The 14390-nt window shown below is 39.2% G+C and overlaps 1 protein-coding gene across 1 annotated transcript; it reads left to right on the forward strand.

The window, feature by feature from the left end:
* The first annotated feature begins 3611 nt into the window (after positions 1-3611).
* On the forward strand, positions 3612-12578 carry gprc5bb (G protein-coupled receptor, class C, group 5, member Bb). Its single transcript, XM_079336816.1, has 5 exons — positions 3612-4167; positions 4835-5933; positions 10141-10253; positions 10346-11075; positions 11112-12578. Exons 2-4 carry the CDS (start codon positions 4835-4837, stop codon positions 10388-10390), a joined length of 1257 nt encoding a protein of 418 aa, XP_079192942.1. The 5' UTR covers positions 3612-4167; the 3' UTR covers positions 10391-11075; positions 11112-12578.
* Positions 12579-14390: the final 1812 nt, after the last annotated feature.

A 14390-nucleotide genomic window follows, 5' to 3' on the forward strand; every position in this document is an offset into this window, starting at 1 on the left:
AAGTAGCCTTCCTTAAATATTCTCTACTGAGACTGTTTAAGATATCACATAGTCAGAGCAGTGAGTTTACTTTTATCTATTTAATTTAAATGGTCAGGGATGCTGGGGAACAAGTATTACAGAAAATCAGAAGAAAATACAGTTGCTTTTCGTGACTTGTCCTGAGTGACATGGTGTTCATATGATGTAACTGTTACATGTAGGACTGAAAATGTTGAATTTTTTATTTGACTTAAAATTACATTGGAAAAAAAATCTTTCTTATAGGTTTCGAGTCAATTCAAAGTGTTTGTGATATTCTCCATTTTTTAAGTTATCATTGTGAAACTGTACAGTTTCATTGTCAATTTGTTTTTGTTTAATTTTTTTGTAGGTCACACCCATTCAAACACTGGCTGCCATGTAGTTAGAGCATCAGAAGTAACTAATCTCATTAATTTCCAACCATGCATCGGCAACGAAGTAGCGGGAGGAATTTGGGGTTAAGTGTCTTGCCCAAGGACACATTGGACATGTTTCTGCAAACCCTCGACCTTCAGGTTGGGAGACGACGACTCTACCACTGAGCAAGAGCCGCAGCGGAAGTGAAGAAAGTGAAAAGATAACATGCAAGGCATCAAGGTCAATTATGGAGACATAAACATAATATACACAACAGTAGAATTTAAAGGTTATCTTATTGGGTTTAATGCTTACGCATTTTTGAAAACTGAATGCCACTAAAGATGTTTGAAAGTGAAGATAAAACGTTACATATTAGTCTTTCTGTGATAAAACAGGTTGATTAATGGGAAGAAGATGGGATGTTGAGGGCCCCGTTCCTGAGATATTATAGAGCCAGTCAATCAATTTATGGGTTAAAGGCTTAACTGTAATTGTTTCAATGTAGAGTATGCAATAACAGCTATCATTTAATAGTTTTTAATGAATTTCAAGGCTGTGTTCATAAAGTGTTCATACACAATTTGAATTTTGAATAAAGGTAAGAGGTAGACTCACCAGAGGTTAAAGAACAAGTTTAGGTCACCAAAGGTAAGATTATGTATACATCAGAGTTCTGCAAAAGGATAATAAAAAGTTATTATGGTTTAGTACAAATACATTGCCAATAACTGTTTGTAAGTCAGTCAGTGTGCAGGAGTTTAGCTTTAAATGTAATGGCATATGTCCTGCAAAATCAGAGTATTAGATTCTCTATAGCATTATTGAGTAAAGCATTTATGACATGTACTTTTAAATACAAGTTAGATAGGGATGTATAAGAAAATGCATGTTGTTGGTAGATGCATGTTTGAATGACTGACTTCACAGGATGTGTTACTGCCCATGATGTGTTTTTGACCGTTAGTTTGCAGCAAACGTTCAGAATGAGTTTGTTGGAGGACCAAGGCGACTTTGAATATTGGTAAATAAATCAATCCTGCCATAAGAGTTACAAAATACTCTCTTTGATATCCCATTGAAATGTCCACTAAAATTATTTCTAATTCTCTCAATGCTTAATGTCCAATGACTAAAGACAAATATTGAAAAACAGTACCTTTTTACGTTTGCTTTAGCTTCCTGTAATCCTCAATGTTGACAGCAGGTGGAGCCAACACACGATGCAACACAACTCTCTTTCTCCCACTACCATCTTTATTTGGATAGAACCAGCACCATTTAGAGAGAGAGTTGCGACATCTCCATGGCGCTGGATAGAACCAATTCATAACAAATGTCTGGAGCTTATGAAGACCTAAAAGTAATATATATATATATATATATATATATATATATATATATATATATATATATATATATATATATATATATATATATTACTTTTAGGTAATATGTATGTATATATGTGTGTGTGTATGTATATATACAGTATATATATATACAGTATATATATGTATATATATATGTGTGTGTGTATATATATACATATATATACTGTATATATATGTGTGTGTGTGTATATATATATATATATATATATATATATATATATATATATGACTATTGTAGGTCACATGATTTGCCATCTTTTATGGTTTTACTATAATTTGCTTACAATGGAGTGTGATCCATATTACTCCTGAACAATGTATTACAAATGTTCACTTCCTGTGGTGAACAGGAGAAAAACTAACTCCCATGATGACCCAATCCAACCTTTGTGACCTGACCTTGTGCCCACTGTGTGTGAGTGATGTGTGCAAGGGGTTGAGGTCAGATAAAGCTGAAGATGGGATTATAGGAAGGGCAACACTTAACAAGGCCCTCTTGTGGATTACGCAGATTAGGGATTGACGTCCTGCATTGGTCATCACTTCTCTGCCCAATTGTCTCCCACAGCTCCCTTCATTTGAGTGTCAAACGTAAAACAGGACCAAACACAAGCGATGAACACGCTTCTCTTAAAACTCCTTCTGAATCTGTTTCCCAATCCCAAACTCTGTGAAACATTAATGTTCTGCTTCTTTGATACCCTAAAATAGCGACATCTCTAGGAGATTTACAGACATTAGTTATTTCCAATAAGTTTCTGGGGGATGGGCTCAGGCGCGTCTTTAAAATAAAAACTAAATAAAATAAAAAAACCTTTGTTTGGGGACCCTTTTTATGGACCTCCGAGAAATTCCTGAATGGCATGATGGGCGTTAGATTGACTGTCAATGACTGTATGCTACATGTATTATTGTAAGGATAAAGATGAATGTGTGTGAGACTATGTATGTGTGATTTTATGTCTGCATGTTTTATTTTGATTTACAATATTTACGTATATCTTGTTTGATTACTTCTTTTCTTCTTCTTTTCTTGCCGTAACCCATATTTGTGATGTAGCCAGGTGTTTTCCCTAAGAGATTACAGTATTAAAACTATAACCACAAGTAGGTCAGTAAAAGTAATTTAAGCTCACTGATGGCATTGTAACCTGGAAGAAGAAAATGAAAAGTGGCTGAATTACATTTGGTTTCTTTCACTGGCATGTGAGGACTGATGATCCGGATAAGAGAGTCCTGTCTGACACAGCGGGAGCAGGTGTGTACTACTGTACTTACATCTAAAGTCTGTGAATGTAGTTGTGTATATAAACCAGCTTTTTGGCTACTCCTGTTCTGCCAATGTTTGAGCTCACTATGATGTCTATTAGCATCAAAGCAGATCTTAAACAGTCGATTAGCTTGTTCAGTGGTTGTTACATGTCTTGGTATTACCTCATGTCTCTCAATCCTTACATTCATGCACATTACCTGCAGAAGAGATTACTCCCCTCCGATGGGAGACTTGGCTAAATCATGTCTTCACGGGTATTATGTAACACTTTACTAGGACGGTCACATGGCTGCAGGGCTCACCTTGGTTTAGATTGACCGTTTGCCCCTCCTCATCCAAAGCCTACCATCACTCTGAAACACACACTTGTCCACTGGCTTCCTGAAGAGACCTCCAGTTGTTTTTTTGTCCAATCTGCTACTCAAACATGATGCTACATCTCCTGAAGTTCTTAATGTGAGAAGATGGGGGCGCCAGCAGGCAGCATATAACACCAAGATGTGCAAATAAGTGACAAATGCTGGATATGCAGTGGTTTATATGCTGTGCTTACTTCCTATTTTTCCTCGTATAGACAGGTGCATCAGCAAACCATGCTCTGTGTGTGTGGGTGATGAGAAGTAAAGGTGGGATTGCATCTCTGTTGACACCTCCGCAGATTCAGTGTGAAGCAGAAGGGAGGGAAACACAGATGAGCAGACAGAGTGAGCAGAAAGAAGGGGACAGAGGGAGACAGTAAGAGAGCGAGAGAGAGAGCGAGAGAGAGCCCATCTTCTGCCCAAGAGTGGCAGAAGATATATTTGACTGTGTGGGTGTGTGAAGTATCAAGGCATGCATCATAATTGTGAATTTTTCATGGAGCAACAGGCTGTGATACTGAAGCAGGAGGACATAGATGGGGAGGTTTTTTTGTACTTTGAAACAGTCGGAGCTTTGAGCGCTGCAAACAACAAAAGAGCCATTTTCAACGACAAAATGTAAACTGTGTCTGCTGCCTCGAGGATTTCATAAAATCGGATTTTAAAGAATTTCTTTCGAAGTTGAAGGAATTCTGCTTGAAACATGTTGATGCCTTTTAATTGTCACTAATCAGGATATAAAGCTTAACATTTATCAGTGGTAAGTTTGGAATGGATGGTTAATTTAAGAGTTAAATGGCTGTGATGCTGGTCTGTTTTGTATGTATGCATGTGCGTATGTGCCTGTTTTTTTGTTGTGTTTTCCATTACCTCTCAAAAAATGGGCTCCAGTCAGCCTGTTATTATAGTGAAGGTAGAATTTTGACTAATATTTTGGAACGGATGTCCATGAAGGTCCTCACAGGTTTTTAAAAACATTGTGTGTGCGTGTGTGTTTGTGCAGATTTCTCTGTGCTTTTGGATACTGAAACTCGACTTCTCAAAAGCCCAGTGTGCCATTTAGTCAGCCCACGCTGTTTCCCGTTCCCATGGAAACCATTGCCCAGTGCTAAAAGCAGTTCATTTCTGTGCTGTGAATATGTGCTTGTGTGATTGTATGTCTCGAAAGGAGAGAGAAAAAAAAACGTATATGTCTCTTATAAAGGTCTATGTGGTCTTTATATGTATTGTGTGCTTTCATTATGAAGCACACAGATGCTGTATAAACAAACACAAGTGATGAATCACGACTTCACCTTCCTGCACCCCCCCCCCCTGCATCCTCCTCCACAATGTCACTCCACTTGTTTATCTATCTGTATCTTTCTCCCTTCTATCACTCATTTAACCATTTCTGTGCCTCATCCCTTCATTTCTGTTTCTCTAAGATGGAGGTCGTCCTCTACCTCCTGCCACTGATTGGCTTCGCCTGGACCTTGCCCTCTCCTCCTCCTCCCCGTGGTTGCAGTGTGGACGTAGAACCCCCATACAGAGTTCTGTGTGACCTGGAGTCGGTGTGGGGTGTGGTTCTGGAGGCTGTGGCCTGCAGCGGAGGCCTCTGCTCCCTGGTCCTTGTTGTGCTCCTGCTGGTCAAGCTGCGTTCCATCCCTGAGCCGTCCCGTCGTTCAGGCTTTGGGCCTCTCCTGCTGCTCCTGGGCACGCTCCTCGGACTCTTCTCCATCTCATTAGCATTTCTTGTGGGCAAGAACCAGGTGCTCTGTGTGGTCCGTAGGGCCTTCTGGGGGCCCCTTTTTGCCCTCTGCTTCTCAAGTTTACTGGTGCAGGGTGTGAGGCTCAAGAAGCTGGTGGCCGGACAGGCGAGCCCCACAGGCAGCTCCCTTGCAGCGCTGGGCCTGGCCTTGGCTCTCGTCCAGGGAATCATCTCTGCTGAATGGGTCTTGCTGACTGTAGTAAGAGAGGGTCACCCAGCCTGTGAATATCCACCTTTAGACTTTGCTCTGACATGCAGCTACACCCTGGGGCTGCTCCTCATAGCTATGGGGCTTTCCCTGGGGGTGGTTCTGTGTGGAGGAGAGATGGGGGGAGAGGGAGCAGGTGGAAGTGAAGAAGATAGAGAAGGAGAAAATGAAAAGCAGAGATGGAAGTGCAACGCTGTCTGGCTCTTCCTGTCGAGTTTGGCCTCAGCTTTGCTATGGGTGGCATGGCTGGGTTTTTATCTTTATGGTAACCAGACGCTGAGGGGGAAAGGGAAGGGGGAGAGGTTGGTGGGAGGAAAGAAGGAAGCAAAGGTGTTTGATGAGCCCGCACTGGCGGTAGCCCTGGTCATTCAGGGCTGGATCCTGCTGCTGTTCCACGCTATCCCTGAGACGTACCTTTTACTGCGTAAACCTCAACAGTCCAACACACAAAGCTTCTTTGACACCAGTCACCCGACCTCTCCTCCACCTTTTGGAGATGAGCTCCCTGTACCCTCTCATCGACCCTTCCAAGAAAACCAGGCCTTTTCTATCGAGGAGCATGGTGCAAGTAAGCTTTTGTCAAGTGTTTCTGTGTGTGTTTAGTCTATAGTGGAAATCAAAAAACTTTAAAAGCATTTTTTAAGCCATTAGTTTGAGCACAAAGATATGGAATTTAAGTGTTTGCTGGTCATGCAAACACTGTTGCCCGGCAACTGAAAGTATAAATGCATGTTGCCTTGAATATTTGCCAAAATGACTTTGTGTTTCCTAGAGTCACAGTCATTCAGGGGAATGAAAAAAAAAGACACAAAACAACAAATAACCCACTTCCATGGCGCCTGACATTTTACAGGAACAAGTTTATCTCTGAACTCTGAAAGGAGGTTGTTCAAAGCTTGGCATGATCAGCTGCCTTAATAACTAACTAACGGACGGAGCAATAAAGGACTGGGAGTGACAAAAACATTTACAGCTCCCCCTGCTGCCTGGCTGCAGTAGAGGTCAACTTGGCTTCCTCCATTTTAACAGATGGGACATGGGCTAAACTGTAAAGTTAATTTATGCACCAAACAAACTGGATTCTAGAGTGATACATATGTTCATGTTGATTTATGTCCACGTGTACATTTTACTGAGCAGTTTTGTTATTTATAGGATATTTGATGAACAAAAGAATGATTTACAGCTCTGTTGAAATGGTGGTTCCTCCTGTGTTCATACAGGATTAGAGTAAGAGGAGTAATGGAGGAAGGCTAGAGAAAACGTAATAAAAATAAACACTGAACTCCAATTAACTGAGCATCACAACAATCTGTGTTGCTGTTGACTGTGCCGACATGAGGGATGTTTGACGTTTAATCTTCAACTTAAGTGTGTGCAATGGTAAGCAGCAAGGCTAGACTTCTATGTTGGTGTTGGACAAGCTAACTGTCACCAGCACACTATGTCAGCAGCAGTGCCCGCTGTGGGGATATTTTAGACTTTACTGTGGTACAACAGAAAGACACAAAGATACACAATCCATATTAAAATAGTCAGTGGTCAGACCGTTCATTGAAATTATAAATTGAGAAGCAAGAAGCATGAGCCAACTTTAGCTCGGCTCGCTTTCACTCCTCATGCACTGATTTTCTGTTGCGTTTGCCATTTTTATTTATCTGTGCTTTAAATAAATACAAAAACTCAAAAAAATCTGTTATTTAAAACACTGATTGCAAACATTTTGCTAGCTCTGACTTATGTTACTGTCAGCTTTTATCAGTAGTTCCTATTAGCAGAAATGTTTGCTGTTGAGGCTGCTATCGAACAAGTCCTTTTTGGTGGCTAAAAAACTAATATTTTGGAGTGGTGCATTGACTGGCTGAATACACTATACCACATTTTAAGCAGAATTGAGGTTGTTTAAGATGTCATTTCAGCCTGCAGCCTATAGGAAGGCTGCATATAACCATACATTAGTGCCATAGATTTGTCATCTGAACATTGTGACTCACTTTTAGCTGCTGTAAATGAAGCATAATCCAATTAAACCTCATGAGAGCTTTATTATCTACCAGGCTTGCAGAGAGATGTGTGAGTCATTTCGATTGCTCATCATATCAAAGAATACACAAAGAATGAAGGCAGTAGCAGAAGTAACAGTGTTGTTTCAGACTGAAGACTTCTGGAGTCTTGTGATATGGTTGGCAACTCGAAGCAGAGTAATACAGAGGAGTCTTATGTAACACTGAGTAAATCCCTATAAAGTAAGGCTAATAGACATTATCAGTCAGGGCCACATGGGATAATCACTGTGGGGGATGATTGTGGGCTGCACCAAATATTAGTGAATGAATTACCTTAAATAGCTCCTATGTTTAAGGATTTCAACGATAATGGGATAAACTAGCTGTGCCTTCCTTTTCTTTCACATTCAAACCATAAATGTCTTGTTTTTCAAGCTGTCAAAGTAAATACTTTGAATTTGAAGAGTAGGTAAATTTTTACATCACAATATTAATCCCACTTTATTTCAACTCTGATTTATAAAAGCTGTCCTCTCTTTGTACAAACACCAGCTCACCCGGCCTCTTTCTTTAGTTCAACCTAGCGTTGTGTGGCTGCTCTGCTGACATTTCACTGGCAATATGTTTCATTAAGTCGCCTTAAAAGAAAAATCTACATTTTGTTACTGATCGCAATAAAATTTATCACTGGAAGAGGAGGCTTTCTGTTAATTACATGGTGTATCAAAACAAAACAAAATTGGTATTGCCACCAAATTAAATGGAGTTCAACCAGCTGCACTTACAAAAACAACAGCATGAGTAGAGACTTAATAGGAGAGTTCCCAATCTCCATCGCACTTGAGCAACCATTAATACCTTTTGTGGTAAAAAGTCTGTGTACGAAACATTGTATGTTGGTGAGCTGATCTATAGGCTGCCTTGTGGAGGTCGTAGGATTAAAAGGGCTGTACCCTGCACGATAGGCAACTAACTGAACGCCCTACATGACTTACATTTCGATTTATAGGGCCTCTGCCAACTGACCTATTCGATAATAACCTGTCTTTGTAGTTCCTGCTGAAATTTGTAGTATTCCTTTTTAATGTGTCTTGCAAGATAACTCATCCAATTGAGATTTAATTTGCATTATTGTTCAAGTTACTTCCTTTTTTTTTTTACAAATTCCACTCTAATAAATAAGTGGACACAGGAAGCAAACACATTATCACAAGACACGTTTGTTGTTTCCTGCTTGTGATCCTGCTAAACTCGTTCAAAGTCATGTTGCCGAACTCACTAAGCCATGTGTCCAAAACCCCCTCTGAAATGTGCTTTGTTTTACCACAAGGTCTTCAGCGAACACATGTTCCTCTCTCCTCTCATTTCTCAGGCATCGTGACTGCTAACCTCATAGTTGTTGGCAATATGACACAAATTAATGTGAGGATAGCTGATGGTTAACTTTGACGTATTCCGATTGGCCAAATACTGGGGGTGTGCAGCTAATGTATCAAAACCTAACCGATACACAATGCTACACACTTTTGAAAGTGAAATCTAGCATGATGGAGCAGCTTTTTTTTTTGGTATTGTCCCAATGATTTATAGTCTATACATTTATTGTATATTTTTTGAACTCTCAATGACTCCTTCCTACAAAACAAATAGCAGAATGCCTTGAGAACAAGGGCAGATTTTAGACTTATGCACACTAAGACAACTGTTTTTAAAGTACTCTGTTTAAACATGTGTTGAGTGCTCTTTACTGAGCTAAGCTAAACTGACAACCCAGCTTAATCTTTTCTGAGCACCGTCAAATTCTTTACCCAGGGACGAACCATACCTGACAAAGCTTCATGGAAAGTGCATTGAATCAAGTTAATTTGTATGGAAGTCTTAATGGGACTTTATTAAGTGGAAATCTGGTTTCCCAAAATAACTTGTCCCCCTTTGTAACTCTGTAACTTTAGATCTCTCAACAGTTTTATTAGATTATTTTTGGGGGCCTTTTTGCATGACATGTATAGGACAGTTGAAAAGAATCCAAAACTTTGGGGGTTGAGATAGTGGGGTAGACATGCATTAAAGGGCAGAGGTCGGAATAACTTTATAACTGTTACTTGAGGTCATTGAAAAAAGTTAACTCAACTGGCGCAAGAAACGAATGCAAGAGGTATGGTAGCCCAAGTCAGGGAAGCATGAATTCGTAGTTCGCATAGACAACTCAGGCTGAACTGAAATGTGAGGTGGTCTACAGAGGATTACCAGCTGTTCCCATCCCTACCCTGTTACCCTGGCTGCAGTGGAACTAGCTAATACAAAACCAACTTAGCTTAACCTATTAATTTAAAGATAATTTGAGTTTCAAAGCCCCCTTTCATTTGTATCGCTAAATTTTGGGCTGAGTTGGAGATGTATCCTCCATGATCCTAAAACATCAGTTTGAGGCATCTGTCGGCTGCATTTGAAGCCACCCTCAAAATGTGTCACTCTTCAAAACATCGCTCTAACGTAATCAGTCTTTAAGCTCATCCTTCGGAGGATACAACCCCTGAAATAAGACACTACTTCAGCTTCTAATCACACGTCACAGTGTAATCAACCATGATAATTACTATCACCTGTGTGGGTTTACTGTGGGTGTAAACAGCCACTGACTTACCCAAACGGTATAAGAAAGTTATGCTTCAGTTGTAAGTTTGATGCATGGAGGATACTATCAGTCAATATATCAGATTTAATTTGTTGTCTGTAACTTGTGTGTGCTCTGCCTTGCTCATCTGTCAGCTCTCCGATCTGGAACGTACCACAGTAACCAGGGCAGCGCACGTCCTGGCATCGCCTTCAGAGGGCACGTCTATCAGCCCACTGAGATGGCTCTGGTCATGAACGGGGGAACTGTAAGTATGGGAGAAACACGTTTTAAGGAACATTATTTGTAAAAATAACCAACCTAAGAGGTGTTCACTCCCTGTTTGTCTCTTACTTGAAGATGCCAACAGCACCGATTAACTACACTGGTCGACGGTTATGGTGATCAGGAGAAGAAGACTAGAGAGGAATACACTGCAGTGTGAGAGAAAAAAATCCTGTTGCCTCAGAAAAGAAGACGGAGATGTTAATGACTGCTGGATCACAGGATGGACTTCATGGGAGATAAATGTGTCTGATATATTTGTATGGATTTTATGTCTGCAAACAACAAACTCAGATGGTAGGCTATACATGAAGTTTTGCTGATTTTCTGGGTTTCATCTTTATGGCAGACTAGATATGAAATCTCAAGAGGTGAAGACACATCGTTCTAATTTTTATCATAAGCTGAGGGCATTCAATACGATCAAATCAAATCTGAATATAAAGTCTTATTTTTCATTTGTAAATACACATGAGAGATGTGTTTAAGGAGGATTTATAGTTTTAGTACAAAAGGGCAGTATCAAAAAGGATTGGTCAATGTGGCAGCAAAGTCAACGTTGAAGGATGATTGAGGGTAGTGAAGTAGATACTGTATGTTTGCCAGTACATCAGTGACACACGCTTCATAAAAGCAACACCTTCACTGTCTTTTTTTTTGGCGTCAGGCTGCAGCTTAGGTAAAGTACTGTATTATGTTTTATGTCAATTACCTTCATACGCTTAAACAGCTTTATTGGTCTTTATATTTCGAGCTTGAACAGCCCAAAGGATTCATCGTGTTTGCTCCACAGTAGATTTTCAGTGTTTTGGCCCATTTCAATGTCATACATTTAACGAAGTCTTTGCAGAGTTCGACCACACTATCGGACGTTTTAAAACACTAATGAGGAGTTTACAACTTGTTTTAAAAGCAAGCACATTATTAAAAGCCATGTAATGCTGCAACGGCTAATGTTGCGGTGTATACGTTTACTTCCGGAGGTTGTAATTTTGCACTTTAGCGCTGATTATATCTGGGCTTTGTGATGTTTGAATGTATTTGAGATCATTTGAGATGCATGTACAAGAACAGTTTAAAGGTAACGTTTTATGGCCAAATGTGTATTTTGAGTGTTTTCTAGGATTTTGATATACAAATATATGATAAACAGTTTTAGTGTTGAGTTTCTACTAGATTACTGAATTTGTAAACAGCAGTCCACAAAATCATTTCAAGTGCACAGAAATTTAGATATTTCAAATTCTGTGACAACTCGGTGAACCCTTTCTGCAGAGGAAGACAGTGTGAAGAGTCGAAAAGCTTTATAGATCCTAAGTTTGGACCATTTTATTCAGCATTGAACAGTGTGTTTTCCATGTGTTCCCAAAGATGCTTTGGATACGAGAAGGCTATAAATCCTTCTTCAGACTTGGTGATGTAGGTAGTGTTGTTGTCAAGACCATAATAACAAAGACATACCCTAAACCAGAGTGCTTCAAGACCTTGACAAGTCCAAGACATTTAAGGTTTGTGACCAAGTCAAGAACACAACAAAGGCAGGACGAGACTGAGGCAAGACCAATGGCATAAAAATCCATGAAAAATCCTCAGTGGTGGTCTTGATTTAACATTCAGAGTCCGCCAGGTCTGAGGCAGAGACAAGATCGAATACAAATGCTTTCCAATCAGAGTGAAAACTGAGACCTTAAAAAACGGTCTTGGGACTTAGACCAATTTTGAGTAGATAAACACTAGATGTAGGTAACAAATATTTTTTGTATTCAGGATCCCTGCTATACCAAAAATGAAAAGGAATTCATCCTGTTTTGCTGTGGATGTAACTGGAGATGTTTTAAGCACATGTACTGTGCTACTCTTTAAGTATCACTGTAAAGTTTAGCTCAAAGTCCAGAAGAACTGTCGGCTGGCAGCCGCTTTCCAAATACAGTGACAACTAAAATCTAACACAAAAAGGCAAATAAGAATTCTTCTCATATAATGAAGGATTTATCTTTCTCCGTGCTGAGTGTCCACTTAAATTACATTTCAAATAATACTCAAGTTCTTGTCGTTGCCATTTTCTTCTTGCTGAAAATGTATTAACTTGTAATTTTGCTGTGTGGGTTGTGCTCTGATATTGTACAATGAAAGTATTACCATCATGTTTTATATATTACCCTAAATAACTAACTTTGAATCATGTTAATTAACCAAATGTAAACAAGAAATGGTATATTCCTTCGAGACGCTTTTACGATGATTGCACTGTCTAACATGGATGTCTGTAATGTGGTTTGGACAAATAATTAGTGCACATTTTCTGTTACGTGTTGTCCTGTCATTGAACCGATCTTTCTTCCACCCTCACAGATCCACTTTACTAAATTCATCCTTGACCTTATAGTCAAACAGCCTTAAATAAACATACAGAAACATAAATAAAAAAGTGTAATTAAATTATAAAATACATAGAGAGCAAATACTGAAGTGTTCTAAAATACGTTTCCTTTTTCATGATAGTTTTATCAAGCCAAGTAAAGGTCTGTACAATGTCTCTCCTCTCTGTTGAGTTGAATCATCACAAGCTAGTCATATCTATCCAAAATAGCAATGGAGCTGCTGTCCTAAAATCCTTCAGTGGGCGTAAGAGTTAAAAGTAAAATGTGCTGTCAAGGTACCTTAAAGTTAGGAGGTGAGGATGGAGGTGTGGACTGAAGCCTCTGAAAGAAGTCATTCAAATGCTGTGGCATCTTTAACCTGGTGGCTGAAGGTTAAAGAGGCCACATAAAGCCTGAGCTTGTAACAATGTTCTACTAAGGCTGCAGGGGGATGGCTTTGTGCAGAGTATGTATAAATCTGATGAAATTCGCTGAAATAGGCTGTAGTTTTGACGAGTAGCAGGTGGAAGATGAAGTCGAACGTGGATACCAATTAGCATGGGAAAACTGGCTGTTGTGAGTGAAAATGTAAACAAAGTTTATTTGTGTAAGTGCACACCAGAAAAAAAGGAGAGAAGGTGACAGCTGGATTTAAACTGGCACACAACCAGAAACTGCAGGAATATGTTTAATATTTAAAGGGATACTTCACCCATTTACATGAAGCTGTGTATCATTAGAAACATGGTAGTAGTGTTGAATGGTCGTGAATCCAACCCTCATTTTGCCCTGAGACGAGAAAAATGTGTTTTTCTTTGCTTGAAAGTTTTCTTCGTGTGATTCAAAAAGCGTCGTATTACATATTTTTCTCGTCTCAGGGCAAAATGAGGGTTGGATTCACGACCATTCAACACTACTACCATGTTTCTAATGATACACAGCTTCATGCAAATGGGTGAAGTATCCCTTTAATTTGTCTTTGAACCTCTGAGGCTGAAAGGGGATTCATAGTCTAGGAACTGATGACAAAGGTTTAAAGGGAAAGCCGAAGGTTGAAACATGAAACCAACTTAGTTAGTTTGATGTGTTATAATTACACAACACTATCTCCTGTGCATTTATGGTGTTGAACTGTTGAAAGAGTAAAGGTTTAAATAATCATTAAAATGACACATTTGACACATGGTCACTGGCATTTTATTATTTGGAGGTACTTGGATGCCAATTACTGGTAACTTTATAGAAATTAGGGCAGCCGTCAGGCACTATAGCTTTTCAGAGGACCCTCGTCATAAAAAGCTTCAAAGAAGAGCAACATTTTTTTTATTTATAGGAGTCTTTTCTGCAGCAATAACAGTTTATTTATGGGGCAGATGACTCAATGGTAGAGTTGATCATCTCTCAACATAGAGGATTCGATCCCCAGCTCCTGCAGACTTATTCCAACATTTAACGCCAACTTGCTCCTACCTTAAATTATTCAAAATAAACATTTGGTTATGGTGGACAAATTTCTAATAAAAAAATCCTGAACTATTTGAGTATTCAGAGGTCAAGTCAATTCAAGTTGAATTTATTTATATAGCACATTTCATACAACATGCGTAGATTCAATGTGCTTTAAAACAGAAAAACAACAAAGCTGATACAACAATGACATAATGTAAGAGAATACGAGACAAGAAGGTATTACACATAAAACGAAGGCTTATGACAAAAAAATTAAATATACAAAGTTAACACCCTAAAACAATTAAAAC

The sequence above is a fragment of the Symphodus melops genome (genome assembly GCF_947650265.1).
Source record: "Symphodus melops genome assembly, chromosome: 2".
Lineage (NCBI taxonomy): Eukaryota > Metazoa > Chordata > Actinopteri > Labriformes > Labridae > Symphodus > Symphodus melops.